The sequence below is a fragment of the Balaenoptera borealis genome, assembly GCF_965194805.1.
Source record: "Balaenoptera borealis genome assembly, chromosome: 7".
Lineage (NCBI taxonomy): Eukaryota > Metazoa > Chordata > Mammalia > Artiodactyla > Balaenopteridae > Balaenoptera > Balaenoptera borealis.
In genome coordinates, this window is record NC_138864.1 from 68364618 (window position 1) to 68386384 (window position 21767).

Genomic DNA, 21767 nt, shown 5'->3' on the forward strand with positions numbered 1-21767 from the left:
TATTAAGTATACCTGCTTAATGAATAATACAAATTTCCAAATTAATGGGGAAAGTACTTTTTCTTTGACATAACTGATATATGTAGCACAGGAACTTGTGTCATTCAAATTTTTACTATAATCAGCTATCAGATTACTGGATGCTAAAAGGGATATTTCGTTTTACCTACCACATGTCTGGCAGTGGCAACTTCTTGAACTGTCACCAGCAAAGTATATGGCTGCAATATAATAAAATGTGAACATGAATTTTGACATTTGCCCTTTCAAACTCCAGGCTTTCTTGCATACACGTCCCCCACACCCCGGCTCACCCTCCCTCCCCATGTACATATATATGTATACATATAAATGGAGCTAATATTCTTTAAGTTAAAAGATGTAAAACCAAATCATTTGCATGATTTCTTATGAAAATGCCTGTTTCAAGTTTATGATACATTAATCCCTTCAAATGCTCTTCCAGACTACTCTTGTCTTTATATTTTAAGAGCCCAACTAATTAGATTCCTATATCTTAATTTCCAGTTATGAAATTATGTTAAGGCAACATGCTTTTCATAAACTGAATGGTGAAAGGATTGTATGCACTGAATTACTATTATTGCTGCTATTTCTGACATTACATAAATTATCCTTTAATCCTAAAGTTACCTTCTTAGCAAAGCCTTTCAAAACATTGTACTATTAATAGTAGATCAGTAAGAAAATTACATTTTTTAAATTAATTTTTATTGGAGTACAGTTGCTTTACAATGTTGTTAGAAAATTACACTTCTGAAAAATGTAATGGGCAGCCTCTACTTCCTCAAATTATTTCTAATTAGAAAATAATTTTTGAAAGTCCAAATTTAGAAAATTAAATAAATTGACATTTTTTTTTGGCTGCAGAAAGAGACAAGATGCTATAATGATACTCTTTCCAGCAATTATAAATATTAATCTGAGTGAATTTGAGTCTGCTGAAAACAATGCTCATGTCTACCTCTTCCATTAGATATTACAGCTCCTCCAAGGCAAAGATGGTGCCATCAATCCTTTGAAATCATAACCTTAAATGTCTGGCACATGTAGGCACACTAATGCTTGGTTCTTTGCTGGAAGCATGGACATGCAGGCATGTTCAGAATTCATCACTTAAACATAAGTAGCTTAAATTATTGGAAACGAGTTGAGTAAAATGCACTCTAGACTGGATTGGACAATAATTAACTAAATTCTAAACACAGAGGATAGGTGTCCTGCCACAGGCCCAGAGCCACAACAGAGGAGTCAGGAAATATCCTGAGGAACATCTAGGAGAGAGAAGATTGAAACAAAGTCATTATTATGTAATACTACCTCAGGAAAATCAGAACTATTTTATAGATCCATTTCCCAATGTGTTAAATGGAGAACAAAGTGCACTGTTTCCAAATATGACAAAAGAGACAATTAAGAGAAAGAACCACATCTGTTTATTATTCTTATATATTACTGTAGAACATGAAATCTAGAAAAATGCTTTCCAAACAATTAAATCTCAGTAATCATTTTCATAATACCTTATAGCAAGTTTCTTCACCTCATAATAATTTGATTGTTCATTATGGTAAGAACAAGATAACATGTCATGGGTAACTTTTATAAAAGCCACTAACGTGTGTGTGATATGCATATTCATTTATTTATACATTCATCATTATTGTAGAAAAACTAGAAGATGCAGATAAGAAAAATGCCACTTAAAATTCTACTCTTGAAAGATGACCACTGTTAAAATTTTATAAATATTCTCCAATAGTGTTCCATACAAATACATTCTATATATACTATCCTATAACTTGCCTTTCCCTCCATTTATAAATATATCATGAATCGTCCTTTGTCAATAAAAATACCCATACTATTTGAATAGTTTGTTAGTATTCCATTGTATGTATGTGACAATTTCTTTACTTATTATTGAACATTTAGTTTTCCAAGTTATTATAAACAATACTGTGATAACCATTTCATAGAAACATACACCTTTGTGCACTTATCCAATTAATCCCTCAGAAAATATTTCCAATATACTATGTCAAAGGGTATGAAGCTTTGTAAGGCTTTTGATACATATTACTCACTGTCCTCAGGAACACTTGTACTAATAATATACTCTCACAAGTTGTTATTTGAGAATGTTCCTTTCCCATATCCATGAAAATACATATTATTCCTTTTAATTTACACAGGCAAGTGAACAGTATCCTGCTGTCGTTTTAATCAGCATTACTTTGTTACCAATTTAACATTTATTTATGTTTGTTGGCCATTTTATTTTGGCTGTACAAGTCCTTGATCAATATTATCCATTGGTTGTGTCTTTTCCTTATGGGTTTGAGAACGTTCTTTGTGAATTAAGGGTATTAAATTTGTATGCATGTTGTAGCTTACCAGTTTGCTTGCCTTTCAACTCTTTATGGTATTTTTGCCATACCAAACTTTAAAGACTTGGAAAAGAAGCAAGGGTGTGCCTCCATCCACTTTCCTCTTCTGCACTGCCATGTGCAGAACCAACGGTAACCACATGATCCTTGTTTTATTCCTGTCTATTATTTCCCCACTACGTTGATGCTGGCTGTTTGAGACAGACAGTAAAGTAGAAGGGGAAAAAAAATGGAGGGAAAACATTTCTTTTCATGATAAAAACTAAATCTAAAGAACAAATCAGGAATCAATTTTTTGATTTTATCAACTGCTTTTTACATCCAAAGAGCCACTGACATGTTTTTTCTCTTTTGGCGTATTAATACTAAATATATTAAACCCTCAATTGTCATAGTGGATTATTCTCCTATACACAGCCCATAAAGTAGGACGTATAAAATAGTAATTAAAAGTACAGATTGGGAAGTCAGACTACTGGAGTCTAAGTCTTGGCTCTGCTATTTATTAGCTGTATAACCTAGGACAAGTGACCTAATGTCCCTATGCCTTAATTGCCTCACGTATAGAATGGGAGCAGTAATAGTGTATCTGCCTCACAGGGCTACTGTGAGGATTAAATAGGATAATGTGCATGGTACCTAGAAAATAATAAGCACCAACAGTAACTACTGTTCTCAGTAATATACTGTTGGATTAGATATTGACTTTACTTACGAATTTATCATGAATATTCCTAAATGAAATCAGTTCTTTGTTTTGGCAGTCTATGTCAATCTGATACCTGGATTACACTATCTTTTAAAAACATTTCGGGAACTTTCCTTCTGTCTATATACTCTAGTAAACAATTAATACTTTATAAAGATTAATATTTCATAAAGTGCTTTCTATAATCAGTAAAGAAACCTACAAAATTTTCAGGTAGGAGGGAAAAATAGGCAGATGATATAATGGGAGAGTAGTGGCTAGGAGAGCAGTTGTCCAGCTAGCCCCATCTCTGCCATGGCCATGGGGGTCACAGGCCCTCTATACGAGGATGCTGAACTAACACCTAAAATGCCTCTCCCCTCTCTCTGACGCCTCTATCTGAGCAGATGTTAGACATGTACAACTACTTAGTGCCCACTTGTTTTAACTACAGCCATCCCAAAGGAGAACAAACCTCACAGTGTAGTACTTCCTTTTTTATTATCACCATCCCCCCAACATTTTAACTTAAATGAACATCAAGTGTAATAGAATGGCAGAAAAGGAAGGATTTTACTGGGAAAATACTGGATACTTTCTCCTATGAAGGCCAGGACTTAAGAGTTGAATATAGATATGAAAATCTCAAGTTTTCAATGGTTACTGGTCAACTGTCCAGATTCACCAAAATTTTAATTTTCATCCCTGGGTTCACTCTTATATCACATTAAAATCCTAGGTGGTCGTTCAGAGGACTTCTTCATACAGCAGAAAGTAATATTCTAAATACAGGATAAACAAAAGTAGCTAAGTTCTATCTCAAAAGAAAATGCCATAATTTATCCAGATTTGGAAAAACAAGCTCTTGGGAAATTTTCACTACTGAGACAAATGTAAATGTACATACTTTGTTTAAATTATACCATATTCAATTAAAAAGTACTGACACATGAGTAACCAATAAAGATTAGGTAACAATGACTGTTAAGCACTACCTTTTACAGAGCATTATGTGACAGGGATATAATGCTTCATGTTTATTTCATCACCTAACACGCCCAATCACCCTATGAGGTAGGAATTTCTATACCTTTTAACATATTAGGAAATTGAAGCTCAAAAAGGTCAAGTCACTTGGCCAAGATACTGGGGCTAGGATTATAATTTAAATTTCAAAACCCATACTTTGAATATCTGCACTCAAATGAGTGACTGAAATTACATCCAGCCATGCAATTAAATGCAGGACTATTTGTTTCTCACTCTAATACTTACTGGGTGTAGCACTGACAATGGAAAGATACTTTTTAAATATACCATTTTAATGAATAATAACCATTCTGGAAAGCTGAAAAACAGAGTCTACAAAAAAGTTACTTCTAAGACTAAGAATCAAATTTGCCATCAAAATAACTACTAATACTATTTTATTATTTTATTGGATTATTTGCAGAGTGGTCATAGATAATTTCTAGATTAGACATGTTGACTTCAATCCATTTTTATTCAATTTAAAAAAATAATAAGAACACTTTTATTAAACACTTCTATTGAACATGTTTAGGTAAAATATCTCATTGAGTTTATAAACCCAAATATTAGTAACCGAGTAATAAAAATGAAAAAATTAGTCTATTTTCATGGTCCACATACAATGAAATGCAAAACAAGCATAACAGACATCTTATATGAATATTTGGGTTTCACAGAAAATATTAGAAGGCTGACACAGGCATAAACAATTATTCTTAAAAATGTCATCCTGTGATTACAGATTATATAATAGACTTTATGCTTATGTCTTATATTGTACTTCCAAAAATTACAAATATTTTAGATATAACCCTATTATAAACATCAATTCAAAAATTTACCTTACTTTAGCTAAGGAGAAATGAAAATGTATATAACAGTTTGACACTAAAGCTGACTTTTCATATTTTGGACAGAGTAAATTTGAAAGAAACACTTCAACTGAAGCAACTTTAAAGGTAAAGGTTATGTTTTAGTAAAATGAAATCAGTAAGATTTACTTAGAAGACTGGAAAAAGTCCCCTTAATAACAATCTTTGTTTAAAAATAAAAATAAAAAAGATTGTAACTATTCCCAGTTCTTTCATTTAAACAAAAGATTGTCATCTAGGTGAGATGTTTAGAGTAGATATGCAATGTTTTCCTAGAAAAGAGACTTTTGTAACAGATCTCAAAGTAAAAAATAAATTTAATCCACCTTTGTTCAGGATTTAAGTCATACCTCAAATTTATCTAACAGATCTTAGTTTCACCAGGTAAAATTGCTAACGTGAAAGCTTCTAAAATTCTTGTTTAAGATATTTCTTTCTTCAAAATCTGTAAGATAATGTTTAGGCTTACTTTTTATTTTTCTATAAGTACAACTTCAACTACGAAATTCAGTTCAGTCCTCTGCATATGTCAGATGATGCTACAAATCCTTTGTATTTCTCTTCCAACTATCTAGCTGTGAAAAGGGAAAAAATAAAATTTGAAAATAAAGTCCTTAAATTGGCCCAAATATACTTACTTTAAGAAACTTACATTAAAGGTGAAATTGTCTCCAAAGTGACTCTGGTTTCCCCAACATCTCCCAGTCTACCTTAGAAAAAACAGGATATTCCGCAAGAGGGAATCTGACAGTAGGACATAGTGACACAGATTATGCTGGATGGTTGGTCACATACAGATTTGTATAGACTTTGTATTCAGCCAAATGCTTCCAGATGATGAGCATAAGATGATAAATTAATAGGGACAGAAATCTTTGAAGACAAATAAGGACATTGGAAAGCAAAAGGTTGAAAAGGAAAATTTTATACGTTTCCTTGAAATGGTGCATATTTTTCTCCTCAGAAGAGAAAAAGTTGTAAGATACATTCTTAATTTTGACTTTTCTTTGGAAGACAATAAATGTCTGTGCCAAAAGATTTCTTACCATAAAATCAAAGTGTATGAGAGAAGAGACTCCTTAAAAATATATATATCAATCATACCTTGATAAATAATTCTCCAGTGTAGGGTAGGGGGCTTTCTAATTCTAAAAGTAAAAATCCACAATTTAAATTTAATCTGGAAGGAATCTAAGCATGAGTAAGCTTAAACTACTGTCTGAATCACTGAATTGGTCATATTATTCTATTTTAAAAGTGTACAGATTTTACTGAAAGATAACCAATTGCAACATAAAAAGTATGGTTTCAAGGTCTGTTCTTGGTCACTTCAGAAACTCTGTTTGCACAGTGTTCATAATTTCAACAAAACCCTAAAAAGTTCTTTCCAAAATGAACTTTTCCAACCTACTGAACAGAATTCATGCCCACACTCTGATGTTCATTTCAGCAGCATTTGTCTCTGTGAAGTACATCAAAATCACTCAAACATCAAATTGGTGATTTGATAGAATGATTTATTTTCCCATTACAGGAAAGTCACGAGTGACTTGTTTTGAGGTATGTTTCTGAGCTATGAAGGACCTCTATCAGAAAGCTCCACACTTGAAGGTTCCTCTTTAGGGGATAACATTTTATGGCTGGACGGTCTCTGCAGGTACCAGATTCCCTGTTGTATCCAACTGCATACATTTACACGTGCATGCAGACACGGGACACTCAGCATGATCCCTGAAAAATAGGTCAAGTCACAGTTAAACATCTAAATTACACATACATACACACATTTATCTATATACCTATCGATATCTATAATGCAATTTTTCAAATGGCATTTGAAAAATACAGGAATTAAAACCCAAAGACAAAAAGCATTAAAAGCATTAAACTAGAAATGAGTGCCAAGCTGAACATGGGGAGAAAGTTACTGAAAAATGAACAGCTTTACTTTCTAAATATATAATAAGCTATCTCATTTACAGTTATGAATGTGACAGGGATGTGCTCAGAGTTTAAATTAAAGCCAATGTGACAAACTGGGTGTAAAAGTTACAGCACTGAAGAGTACAGGGCCACTGATACTACTCAAAGTAAAAGTTAAATACGGTCTTGAGTCTCCACTGTATGAAGTGCGTACTTACTACATAACAAACTTATTTACGAGATAACTAATATAGGAGTTTGACATGTATTCTATCATTGAATTCAGTTACATACTATGTATTGTATATGATAGGATATTCGGTCAGTCGTAAAAAACTGTAAATATAACATTTCCCCAAGTAAAGTTAAATAATGCTTTTCAAATATCTAACCCATATATAATATTTAAACAATTTCTTATACAAGTATTAATTTTATAGTTTAAGATTACATAGGCTAGTGATAGAAATGTTCACACCACCTTTGTTAACTTAAGTGACAGTATAAAAGAAATTCATCCTTTGGCTGTATAAACCTGAACTATTTAAAAGGCCATCTGCTTTATCTCCTCTAACTCCAAGCCTATTAAAGAAAGAATGGGGACTTCCCTGGTGGCGCAGTGGTTAAGAATCCGCCTGCCAATGCAGGGGACACAGGTTTGAACCCTGATCCAGGAAGATCCCACATGCCGCGGAGCAACTAAGCCGTGCGCCACAACTACTGAGCCTGCACTCTAGAGCTCGTGAGCCACAACTACTGAGCCCACGTGCCACAACTACTGAAGCCTGCACGCCCTAGAGCCTGCGCGCCGCAACAAGAGAAGCCACTACAATGAGAAGCTCCCGCACTGCAACGAAGAGTACCCCCTGCTCTCTGCAACTAGAGAAAGCCCGCGCACAGCAACGAGACCCAATGCAGCTAAAAAAATTAATTAATTAATTAGTTAAAAGAAGAAGGAATGTGCTGATTACCTGAACCAACTAAGCATGTGTCCAGCATGCCCACCATGTCTGCAATTGTGACACCATGTAAACCAGTTGTTAAACTGAGCTAATTTTTTGTCTTTGCTCAAGTCTACTTTTTCATCTGATTTGGAGCCTCCTATGGGTTAAAGACAGTGATCTTCATTAACTATATCATAATATTTTATTCAAAGTTTCTTAAAAGGTAGTTCTAAAATTATGTCAAAACACAAATCACATATCATATTGAAACAGCAACTTTAATGCTAGAATCTAGTTTAGATTGAAAAAAATACCGAATAACCAGTTTCCTTACATTTTTAATAGTCAATAATAAATGGAAAAATAGAAATTATCAAACCCACTTAGAAGCAATCTGAATTAACAATTTTAGAGAAACAATCAGTAGTTTAATAAACTTCCCATAAAGAAAATACCAAGTCCAGTTTACAGGTGAGTTCTACCAAACACTGAAAGAACAGGTAATTTTCATCTACACAAACTTTTCCAAAGAATAGGAAAAGAGGGGCAATTTCCCAATGCACTTCATGAGGTGGGTATAGCTTTGCTAACAAAATCAGACAAAGCCAATATGAGAGAGAAGATTATAGGCCAATCTTCCTCCTGAACAGACATAAAATCCTAAGTAAGACATTACCAAATAGTATGATTTAGCATTTCTACTTCTAGGAAAATGCACTAGAGAAACTTTTGTGTGTGGTAAAAGGAGACATATGTAGGAATGTTCATAGCAGCATTGTTCATAACAGTAAAAATCTGGAAACCAAGTGTCCATCAATAGTAGAATAGAAAAGTTTGTGTTGTAGTCATAAATGGAATACAAAGCAGTAATTAAAAAAAAGGAATAAATGACCACTACATTAATCAGCATAATTGAAACTAAAAAAAAGAAAGAAAAACCCAACTCCAACGTTGAGCAAAAAAGGCTTGTCAAAGGACATACGTGTATGATTCACTTACATAGAATTTGAAACACAGACGACAGTAAACGTGTAAAAAAACTATACAGACAAGCAAGAGACTAAACTAACACACAATTTAGGACAGTAATGACCTTTGGGAAGAGCCCAAAGAGGTGGTATGAAGTAGGGAGGAACAATCCAAGGCACTAGTATAGACAATGCTATCTTAAAGCAGAGTAAAAGACTCACTGATGATTGATTTATCACAGTACACGATGTATACATTACTATACATTTGTTATTCACAGAAACTTGAAGAAAAATGTATTACACATGCACATTTACACACAAATTTACATAACTTTTAGTGCTTGAAAGATGCTCATTCTATTAATTTTGGCCACCTTAATATGTTTTATTTTGTTCTAAAACAGCAAATCAAATTATTTTAAGATCATATATAATTAGAGACAAGAATAGAAAAATGAGTAAGTAAAAATATTAAGTTTAATTAAGCAATTGTGTACCTATTAAGACATAATGCTGTTCAAAATTTCACCTGGGCCATTGCTGGTCACACTGTAATGACCACAATTGTCTTGTAAACAATTATTTAAAATACCCATATCTTTTTGCTAATGGTATGGAGATGAAAGGATGTGAAGGTGGTTCAAGGATTTAAGATGTACACACACTGAAATTCTTCCTAAAAGCTTCATAAAAACAATTAATAATGAAAGAGAGAAAAAGAGAGAAGAGAAAAAGGAAATACAGACCTTTTAAATATAAGGTATTTTATACCTTTGTGTATAGTTCTCATTAGTGATTTTCACTTTGTTTTTGTAACTTCTAATACAAAGAGAAAACAGACTGAGTCCAGAACAGATTAATCCTCATGTTTCTGATGAAGCTGAAAATAACAGCTCTACCTCACTGCCATGTGAGAAGGCATTTTAAGATCAAATAGCTTTTAAATTTAAAAGATTTATAGTGAATTATGAAAAGTGCTATAGAATAGTTGAGGGTAACTAAAGTTTCACTTAGGCACTAACAACAACAATAATAATAAAAAAAAGAAGAGTAAGAAAGAAAGTAATATATAATCTAACTTTTAAAAATGTATCATACCTAGAAGTTAAGCTCTATAAGGACAGTGATTTTTATCTGTTTTGTTCACTGTAACATTTCTAGCACTTAGAAAAATAGCTACTAAACAAACACTGTTGAATAATGTTTATAATTTTTAATGCTAAATATTACTGTTTATAACTTATAAACATTATAACTAAACATTTATAATTATAAACTCAGTGAGACAGTTTCAATAGAGTTCCAATCTTCAAAGCACAATTGACTGTAAAAATTTGTAACCCTCAGTTAAATAAGCTTATGGAAATTATGGCCATTTGGATCACAAAGCATGATGGATGGATGCCATCTCTAATTGCAGGCAAAGCAACACAGAGGTTTGTATACCTAAACCTTTAAACTGCCATGAGCCAACATTTGATTTCTATCAGGTCCTATTTTATTTTGGAACCCAGATTTTTCTGATTTTACAGAATAAAAAAAGAAAATGCTTATTACTTTGTAATTAACTCAGCTCAGTAATGCCTTTAAAGATCAGATTCAGGCTCCCCTAATTTTCCTACACTGCTTCCTAGGCTCTGTCACACTGATGCACTTGGTAGTTCCCATACACTCTCTGTACTTACCATCTTCACTAATCTCTTTACCTTAGTTCATGCTTTGTATTTGCCTACAACCTGGATAGGCTTCCCTAAAATCTTCACATGTTTAAATCTATCAGAGTTTAGAGGACCAACTTAAATGGCATCTTCTTTTTGAGGTTTTTCAGATATGCTTTAGATAGAAGCAATGTTACCCTCTTTCAAAATTCCTAACATTTTCTTTATATAATATCCCTTATTCACCTCAGAGAGCTAAATGTATTTCAGAATTTGGAATGTTTGGGGATGTTAGGAAAATAATGAGCAAATATTACATAACACCTCCAGGAAAAGTCTGAGGCACCATCCTGTGATTAAACACATTAGCATTTCTGCAGTGAAACATATGAATGTTCACAAATAAACAAGAGAAATAAAAACTTTAATAACCTCACGTCAATTCTGAACAGATTTTTTCTTTTGCCAAATGAGATTATTGTAAATTCATTAAAAAAAAAAAAAACTTTGGCTTTTCAGATCTTTAGAGATTTTGGAATGACAGATAAAAGATTCTGGACTAGTATTTATTTTCTAAAACATATAATTTCTTATTTTACATTAGCTATCCATGCTCATTACATACCATAAGCTCCACGAGGATCTTTGAGTCATCCTAGCACATCAGCCTTAACTTAGTGCATTAAACAAGTACTCAAACCTATATAAAGAAATTATTTCTGAAGCAAATTTAGAAAAAAATTTTTGAAGCAAATATGAGAAAATATTAAGACTTGATAAACCTGGGTGTTGAATATTCGTTAAATTAATAGTCTCTATAACAGAGAACTTAAAATGTTTTATGATTTAATTTTCTTCAAATTCCAGAAAATTGCTTTTATCTTTTCTTACCTATTTCAAAAATAGAAAAAACTGAAAAGCTAGTATCTAGCAAAAAGAAACAGCACTCTAGCCATTACAGTTTCCTGAGGCTTATGGTCCAAAAGACATATTAAGTTGAACTATTTCTATGTATCTCAGTTCACACAGAACTTATTTACATTATATTTTGCCTCCTTGTTCTTTCATTGTAGTAGATTTTTATTCCCAATTGTTATTTTCTATTTATTTGTATCAAGGATGTAAAAAAAGTGATCAACGTGCAATGTTAAAAATGAAAATCCTTGATTAAAGCTTAAGTCAAAACTAACATGTGCATCTGAAAACATCACATATTGCATTTGTTAAAAAAAAAAAGGCACTATATTGAAAGATAACTTAATGACACTAGCAAATCTCTTTCACAGATGTTAATGTAACAATAAAACAGACTATCTACAAGAACCAGCTACAGAACAGAATTCCAGAATTTCACAACAAGAAGGGATCTCCCAGTCCAACACCTCATATGTAAGAGCGTTAAAGCGACTCTCAAGGTCACCGACTAAATGTCACAGAGCCAGAACTACAACAGGCATTCTGATACCATACTCAGTTCTTTATCCCTTATTCATTTACCAGTATGCCAGATATTCAAATGTTTTTCATTGAATTTTTTGCTATAGTATCATTTTCAAGTATATAAATAGCTGAAATATTTCTAGCCACTAGGTGCATTATATTCAATTATCTACTGTTCTCAAAAATTTTCTCTATATGTTTACTTTAAGCAGTAAACAATAATGTTAATATTTCTAAGCATTAAAAAAGTATATATATTTACTAGGTAGCTGACAAATATAGCAGAAGCCAACACCAAAACTTAGAAGTAGAGGGATCTGACTTCTAGGTTAATACATTCTCTACATATTTTCAGAGGTAGATTTTGAACATGAAATAAGAGAAAATGTCAAAGTGCTTTGAGACTATCAAAAATTCTTTATGCACACAAGGTATTTGTTACTAGATGGGGCCACGGTGACTTTTAAACATAAAATTTGAGGGAGCTCCTCTTAGAAAAAGTGGTAAGAAAATGATATAAGATTATTTAATATTTAAGCTCTTCTCACGAATGTTAAATTGGCAAGCATTTGTGAGACTACCTGAGATATCATGGATATAGATTTTACTTTTAATGTACAGATTTCATAAACTATAGAGAACACAAAAACCTTCAAGCCAGCAAAGTGGCTTGCTCTTAGAAATAATATAAACTCAAATGGGTATGTCTTTTATTTACAACATTAAATCAATTATGTAGAAACAATTTCAGCTCCAAAATGTACACTGTAGAATTATATCATACCAGGACAACTAGAAACAGGTGTTCCCATATTGATGAGGCAAAGTGCACATCGAGGAAGGGGTTTTCGACAGCCAGGGCAACTTGTGACTTTAGATTTTGTTGGTGAGCCACTGACACCATACTGACTAAAACCTCTGCCCTGATGGGGCACAGTTGAACAGCTGTAGGAGATAGACTTTCCACAAAAATTGCAACTCACAAACACCTATAAAATAAATGAAAGGAGAAATAAATATAATGTAAACTTCATGAATAAAATAAATTTAAAATAATTAAAGTTTGATCCTAACAAATTACTTTTAAATAATTTTTTAAATTTTATTGCGTATTATAAAATAATTTATCTGCTAAGTTGATGAGCTCTCATTTAAGACTTCCACTTAGCAGTTACATTATTTGAATACTTCTTCTCTGTTACCTTTGTTTAATTATATTCTTCCTAACATCACTGTGATCTACAGAAAAAAATAACCAGGACTTTATTTTTATTATTTATTTATTTATTTATTTATTTTTGGCTGTCTTGGGTCTTCGTTTCTGTGTAAGGGCTTTCTCCAGTTGTGGAGAGCGGGGGCCACTCTTCATCGCGGTGCGCGGGCCTCTCACTATCATGGCCTCTCTCGTTGCGGAGCACAGGCTCCAGACGCGCAGGCTCAGTAGCTGTGGCTCACGGGCTTAGTTGCTCCGCGGCATGTGGGATCTTCCCAGACCAGGGCTCGAACCCGTGTCCCCTGCATTGGCAGGCAGATTCTCAACCACTGCGCCACCAGGGAAGCCCAACAAGGACTTTAGAGTTCACCCTGGGACATTACAAAATATCCCAATATGACTTTTGATACAAAGTTCAATGATATAATCTCCTAAACACAATTTTCTTGTAAAGAAAACACTCATTTCCTAAGATAAAAAGGAGTTAAGGATCCCATAATAGTTAAAACTTTAGAATAATAGCAATATAAACTGTTCATTACGCCTTTAAACTCCTGGACTCTTGAACACTTATGATATAGATTAGTAACAAATATTATCATGTACTGCTATTTGATTAATACTCAGGTTGTTTTATACAAACCGTAATTTCTCAAATTTCTAAAATAAGAAAATAGCACCATCCAGTGCTCACATGGAGCATATACCTGATATTTAACGTCTGAACTCAGACACAGTGATCTCACGTCAAGTGCTTTATGTAATAATTGATCTCATGTTGCTTTTTTTTAATTGAAGTACAGTTGATTTACAATATTGTGTTAGTTTTAGGTATACAGCAAAGTTATTCAGTTATACATATATTCTTTTTCAGATTCTTTTCCATTATAGGTTATAACAAAATAGTGAATATATCCCCTATGCTATACAGTAAATCCTTGTTGTTTATTTTATATACAGTGTTGATCTCATGTTTTTTAAACTACTGCTTAAAGAAAAAAAATTTCTATGTCTAATTAGACATATAGATATATATGTATATAGTGTTAAAGAAACAACTCCTGCCTTATTACATATAACAGTGCAGAAAGTGTCAATATGTAAGTGGAATGTGTAAGAACATACAGTAGTTTAGATTCTGAAAGATCTTGGAATATACTAGAAATCCTTGGACAACTCTAGGACTGATTTAGGTTTGCCTAAGATCCTCTAGACCTGCTGTGGTTTGCTCTGTGTCAGACTAAAGCTCAAGTCACTGAGATGACTGTTAGGAAGTGGCACGATCAAAAAAACAGGAAGATTAAGGACAAAGTGCACTCTGGGATAGATAAAGACATGGGAACTCAACATGAGCAAAAGAATGAGTATATTGATAACAATTTATTAAATTGAACCCTCAATTTACCCTATATAACATGCTGTAAACACTTCTATTTTTTGGCTGGGCTATTAGGTACATGTTACAATTTGATTCTCTCCAAAACAATGTACTTACCTGTGCTAAAGGCTTAGAACTGGGATCCAACTTACTCCTGTGAATATCAAATTCAGCTCGTTTGTGCCAAAACCTCCAGGCATCTAATAAATTTCTATAATTCTCAATCCAGTACTGAACTCTTTCATCTTTAAGAACATCTAAGGGAGAACCCTAAAAAGAAAACATGAATTATTTCAGTTTTTAAAATTTTCTTGGGTAAGCCTGAAGATTCTAGGCAACATGCGAGTATGAGTCACATGGGAAGAAACAGGCCTCTTTCTTGCCAAAAGCTGGCTCCTAATGAGGATCAGATAAAATAACTGATGGAAGCTCCATTAATTTACTTTAAGTTGGCCTCTACCAATGACATAAATATGCACTGTATATACCATTATATCTTGCCAGAGAAGTGTAATTTTCTACCTCTTATTTAAGTTTAAAGACCTAAGAGCAATCAATTCACCTTCTTAGTTGAATGCAGTAAAAAATGAAGCAAATATTTTTTGTCCCAACAATGAAAACCTCTAGGTTCACAAAATATATTTACTATCTCATCTAAATACTCACCAAAATTGCTCAATCACATTTAAAAATAATACTGAGCCGGGTCCTTCATATCTAGCAATGTATTGTGGATTAAGATGCTATTTTTGTATACCTATTTATCTAAAAGTTAAAAATGCCTATTCTCAAAAAAAAAAAAAAAAATGCCTATTCTCGGGGCTTCCCTGGTGGCGCAGTGGTTGAGAGTCTCCCTGCCAATGCAGGGGACACGGGTTCGAGCCCTGGTCTGGGAAGATCCCACATGCCGCGGAGCGGCTGGGCCCGTGAGCCATAATTGCTGAGCCTGCGCATCTGGAGCCTGTGCTCCGCAACAAGAGAGGCCGCGATAGTGAGAGGCCCGCGCACCGCGATGAAGAGTGGCCCCTGCTTGCCACAACTAGAGAAAGCCCTCGCACAGAAACGAAGACCCAACACAGCCATAAATAAATAAATTAATTAAAAAAATAAAAAAGATATCTTATAAAAATGCCTATTCTCTCCCTCGCCTTCAATTAAAACATATATTTATCACCTTCAAATTTAAAAAAAAAAAAAAGAAGAAAGAAAGAAAAAAACCAAAACTGAACCAAAAATGTTTAGTTCTTTTGCACCTAGGCCACAGTGAAAAGGAACATTCCTTTTCCTTAAATTTACTTTAGACTGCTTCTCATTAAGAACTTCAATTTTTTGCCACTAAGACTTTTCCTAAAGCTGTATTTTCCCTGGCAGCTGTGACATTCCACATTTCACCTACGCTTGCTTTGGGTTTTCATAGAATACTTTTAGCTCTGTCGAGGATATCGTCCTTATCTTCACATGATGAAGAAAGTAGAGAAAGCCTCTGCCTCCAGTGATGCTATGGCCATTAAGTTAAAGCCAAGTTTTTCCGGTTCTGTTTGGGGGCCACAGAGAAAGTAAAATGTCAGAGGCAACTTAGCATGCATCTTATGGAAAAATGGAAGAAACCTATAACAGCTAATAAAGACAATCTACCTTTAGACATTCCATCAAAATAGAAGCGTATCTTTCACCTAGTAATTAGGTATTAATTTCAATTACTAGAGTTAAATTTAGCTAAAAGAACATGTGAAAAACTCATAGTTGACAACTTCATTTCTTAAAAAAATAAACAGCTACTACAGTCCTAATTATGACCAACTAGCCAGAACTAAGTACTAAAGTATAATACAATCCCTGATTTAAAAAGAAAATTCACAGAAAAATCAAAAATCTTCATACCCCACTCTTTCCCCTTCCACGGCAGTAAGGATAAACTAAGAAAGAATCTGGTCAATTCATATTTTGTAAGTCTTCTCTAGAACCGCCCAATAAAACTTAAAATCAAGGTCTGAAAAAGTCTGCAGAGAAAACAGTTCAGAGATTAAGTCTGACCAAATTAAAATTAGAAGGGCTTTGAAATGCCATGGGCTTCCTACAGTAACAAAATGTAAGACCTAAGTGATCAGCAAGTAACTGAACTTCCAAAAGCATTAACCAACATTCTTCAGAAAAAAGGAAAAGAACCCAGATGTCTATAATATACTGCAAACAATGGCCAGTATTCAATAAAAAATCACTAGACATATAAAGAAACAGGTAAATGTGTTTCAAAGTAAAGGAAAAAGGCAGTCAATAGAACTAAACCTTAAATAGCCCTTATGTTAGAGTAAGTAAAGATCTAAATGCAGCTATTATTCAGACTTAGGGGAAAATAGTTTTTTAATTAGTAAACAGATAGGGCTCTGAGCTGAAAAATATAAACTATAAAAAAATGGAGACTCTGGAACTAAAAAGTACAATAACTGAAATTAAGAATTCCCTGGAAAACCTAACATCAGATAGAAGGTGACAGAATAGCCAATTAACAAATCAAAAGAATTTATCCAATTTGAAGAACAGAAGAAAAAAGATGAAAGGAAAATAAACAGAGCCTCAGATACCTGTGGGACAATATCAAATGGTTTAATATATGTGCAATAATAGTCCAAGAAGGGGAATGAGATTGAGGCAGAAAAAAATATTTAGAGAAATAATGCTTGAAGACTTCCCAAATTTGATGAAAAACACTGACTTGCAGATCCAAGAACTTCAGTGAATCACAAGCAGGATAAAAAGAACCACAACTAGGCTTCAAGGGTTAAACTGCTAAAAATCAAAAGAAAATCTTGAAAGCAGCCCAAGGAAAAATGAAGCATTACATAGGAAACAAGGATAGTAGTATCTGACTTCTCATCAGAAACAATGGAGGCCAGAACACTGTGAAACCACATCTTTGAAATGCTGAAAGAAAATGAGCAAAATAGACATTTTCAATTAAAATTAAGCTGAGAGAATCTGTCCCCAGTAAATGTAAACTATAAGAAATGCTAAAGAGAAAGACCAAAGGGAAACGATATGAGATGAAATTTGAGTCTCTGGTAAGGAATAAACAGTACCAGGCACGGTAAATAAGTAAATAAATATAAAAGCCCATGTTTTCATTCTTCACATAATTTACATAAAAGACAACTGACTGTTCAAAGCAAAAATAATAACACTAAGTTGGAGTTTATAATGGATGTAGAAGCAGAATACAAGACAATAGGACAAAGGAGGGGGATTTGTAAATGGAATTACACTGTTGTAACATGAAATATGAAGCAAAAAGCGGAAAGTGTCAGGTGTGAGGTAAGAAAGAGAAAAGGTGAAGTAGGAAGCATGATGTATCAGGTGTGAAATGTAAAGTAAGAGGAGGTAAAATGTTGACTGATGAGTTAAGGATGCATATTGTTAGACCTATAGCAACTACTCAAAAGAAGAAGATAATGAAAAGGGGTATAGCTAAAAAACTAATAGATAAAATAAAGTGAAATACTAAAATATTCAATTAGCCCAAAAGAAGGCAGGAAAGGAACAGAAAAACAAAAGGAAGAAGGAAGAAAAAGCAAAAGAGAACACTAATAGCAAGATGATAGACTAAATCTTGACCATATAAATATAAATGGAGGGAACTTCTCAATTAAAAGGCAGCTGATCATCAGACTAGATTTTTTTTTAAAGCAAGATTCAATTACACACTGCATTTTAAATGGATTTTTATAAACCTTGTTAACAGGTTACCAACCATTTGCATTCCATAGCCATATATCTACAGCTTGGTTTAACAAATGTGAACTCATTTCAGTAAGAAAACAATGATACCTTATGCTACAGAAGGACACCTTTTCTTCCATGGGCAGTGGCCTGATACCTTACGGTAAGTTTACATTGTGGTTTGTGGGCCAATCAATATCTACTTCTGTTCATAAGAAGGTAGGGTGGGGGGAGGGGGCATTTTACTTTGCTTAGCCAGTATGCAGCATGCTATCATATTGTATAAAAGGATAAGGACGGGAAAGAGAACACTAAGAAGGATAAGATTAGCTACAGGGCCACAGGAAATCTCAGGAAAAAGCTCTAAAATGTCACCATATTTCCAACAAAAGCAAAGTAGTAGGGAATCTTTGCCAGGAATCCATTTTTAACCACTGGACAGTAAAAGCTGAGAGAAAATAGATGACTGATTATACCAAATCATGCCCATTTAATAAATGAGGAAATGAGATAATAAAAGGGAAGAATGAGAATTAAGACAGCTGTGTGTAACTTGCCTTCTGTATTTCAAGAAAGATGTATAGTAATTCAGATCAGGGAAAGGCAATCTCTTTGTAGAAGGTGTTGTTCTGTCAACAGCTGGAGAAAACGAAGAGAGGTGTCTCTGCTCCATTTGAGCTTTACATAAATTCAAGACTGACACTTCTCAAAGTGAAAGGAAAACCCAGATAACCCAATGCAGGAGGCTTAGCGACGTAAGGTAAGGCAGAAGTCCTGTAGATCAAGTGATTAAAGCTAAATGTCTTCTAAAGATCAGCAGCAAGCAACAAGGCATATCCACTCAGTGAGGGAAGAAAATACAGAAGGCTAAGCATTTTTTTTCTCCTTAAAAAATTGCTGCCACCAGGCTGCGCTAACCTGTAACATGCAGTAACTTGCTGTTTGGACATCTCCAGTTCGGTCGACATAACTCTCCATTAAGTCCACTCCATCTTTAGTAAGGCCTGTAAGCAGTATTCCTTCCAAATTTCCAGCCTCTTTCATTTCATTGGTCAACTTTTCGATGTATCTATTTAACTGGAAAATTCAAAGTGATTTTTCTAAAGCAATCCATTTGACTATTTGTATTTTCTGCTTCATAAATTCTACATTTGAAACAATTTTACCCTTAATGGAAAACAGTTTAAAACAAAAGCCCTTGTAAAAATCTACATATGTGATCTCTAAGAAGTCTGCATCTATTATAAATTACAATACAGCATTCATGATCATTTAAAATATTTTTTTAAAACGGCAAGGTATTTACTATCTTTTGATAATTGTTCTATAAAAGATCCACAGAGGGTTTACTATTTTAAATTTAAAGAGAACTGTCCTTATTATTTTGCAAAGTTCTTGATGTCTAATATACAGTACAAAGTAATAGAGTCACAGAATCTGAGTTGGAAGGGAACTTCAAGATTACCAACAATAACCATTTCTTGTATTATATATAGGATGGATAAACAATAAGATCCTACTGTATAGCACAGGGAACTATATTCAATATCCTCCTGTGATAAACCATAATGGAAAACAATATGAAAAAGAATACATACAGGTATAACTGAGTCACTTTGCTGTATAGCAGAAATTAACGCAACACTGTAAAACAACAATACTTCAATAAAATTTTTAAAAAAAGAACCTGTAAATCTCTTTTGGGATTTTGATCTGTAAAGCTCATGGGTCCTTTACAATCTTATCCTAAACAAACAAACACAAAAACAAACCATTTCTTATAAGGTCTTGCCTGACTTTATCCTACCCCAAACTCTAGCCAAGATGGCTTTATGTTCCCCAGCACTTTCTCATTATTGTAGTACTCAACACAACACATTACTAGTTGTTTATGTGCATTTCTCTCTCACTATCTACATAGCATATTCATGTACTAGCTGTTTATTGTATTAAAAAATGAAGGAATCCTTTGATAGCATCGTTAAGAGGTGAGTTTAACATCTTTATCTACTGATTAATCCACTCACCACAGCAGAAATAAACTAAAATATTAAGTCAGCATTTTTTTTTTTTAATTTAAGTATAGTTGGTTTACAATGTTTTTAGTTTCAGGTGTACAGCAAAGTGATTCAGTTATACACATATATATCTATTCTTTTTCAGATTATTTTCCCTTATAGATTATTACAAGATATTGAGTATAGTTCCCTGTGCTATACAGTAGGTCCTTGTTAAATCAGCATTCTTAAATAAGTAAATTTAGGTATGATACATGTTTATAATATCTCAATCTAATAAGAAATTATTACCTCACTTTTTAGAAGAATTTATATATAAACCTCACAGATACATATTTATACATAAAGATTAGTTTCTTAATCCAGTGACAGTAAATATTAATCACTTGAAATATGGAAATAAATCAGTTCCTACCTGACTATCACTAAGAAATTTACAAGCAAATGCCACTCTGTCACGTACGGCAACTTTGTTTTCATACTGAAAAGAAGAGAAAAAGCAAGGAGTTACTTTCCGGTGCTATGAGTTATAAATTTTTGCAGACTAGGTATTTTATACCTAATACATATTTTGATTTTCAAATGTATTAATAAGCTACTGTGTATATACTAGCAGAGCCATTGATCGCCTAAGATGTTTTTCTTAATGTAACTCTCAGGAAACTCAGTGCTAAGGTTATTGTCTGTAGAAAGTAAAGATTTACCTCTTTAACTGACCAATTTAGTTTAAAAAAATTCCAGTTCTGTCTTATATAACTTTAACATAAAACAGAAGCAATGGTGAACAGTTTATCACATTTAAGATGCCATGTAGTCCTTTCATCACAGAAATTAATTTTAGTGAAACTGAGGAAATCTTTCCTTGGCTTCTAAGTTAATCAACAAGTCTAGGAAATCTGTGAATTACCAGTAAATATACCAGCTCAGGATTTAGAAAGAATATCAATACATGTTTCTAAACACAAAGTTTTAAAACATACCTTACAAGTAAATAGACACACTTTTCTGGCTATTGTAAAATACTCTTACATAGGTGGTTTGTGGCAAAATAAGAGGCATTATGATAAATTCTTAAATTTTTGTATACTTGTCAATAATGTAAAACACTATTTTGAAAAGTGTTTACTATAAATGTAGAAAGATACAATTAATTTTGTGATAAGTAAAAAATAGTTTAAGGGTGGATAAAGGATCCTATTTCCACTGAAGTCTTCCATGAAATATAGTTTTCCTCCTTTAAACGTAAGATCACTTCAGTTGATACCTTACTGTGTTTTCTCAATTATAAATATGGTTCTGCCCTAAAAAGGGGACACATTTGGTAAAAATTAGATTTAACTCTTAGACTATGTTGCATGTGTTACAATTCTCATCTGGAAAGAGTTATAAATATTCTCTGCCCCATTTTACAGCTGAAAAAACTAAAACCCAAAAAAGATAACTGACCAGCTAAGGTAACTGTGGCAGAGCAAGGACTCAGACCTTTACCTTCTGATTTCCCAATT

General features: G+C 33.2%; 1 protein-coding gene across 8 annotated transcripts in view; it reads right to left on the reverse strand.

The window, feature by feature from the left end:
- Window positions 1–6503: 6503 nt before the first annotated feature.
- MIOS (meiosis regulator for oocyte development) overlaps window positions 6504–21767 on the reverse strand; it is a 40959-nt gene continuing 25695 nt past the window's right edge. For 6 of the 8 annotated variants that reach the window (XM_082398284.1, XM_082398286.1, XM_082398285.1 and 3 more), the window contains exons 7-12: window positions 20678–20743; window positions 19163–19321; window positions 14648–14800; window positions 12724–12928; window positions 7898–8027; window positions 6504–6734 (exon numbers count right to left, since the gene is read on the reverse strand). In XM_082398284.1, coding sequence (XP_082254410.1) covers window positions 6638–6734; window positions 7898–8027; window positions 12724–12928; window positions 14648–14800; window positions 19163–19321; window positions 20678–20743 — 810 coding nt within the window. In that variant the 3' untranslated portion in view covers window positions 6504–6637. Of the gene's footprint in view, window positions 6735–7897; window positions 8028–12723; window positions 12929–13141; window positions 13179–14647; window positions 14801–19162; window positions 19322–20677; window positions 20744–21767 lie in introns of those variants that run through there. The other 2 variants (XM_082398290.1, XM_082398291.1) reach the window with 2 other exon arrangements.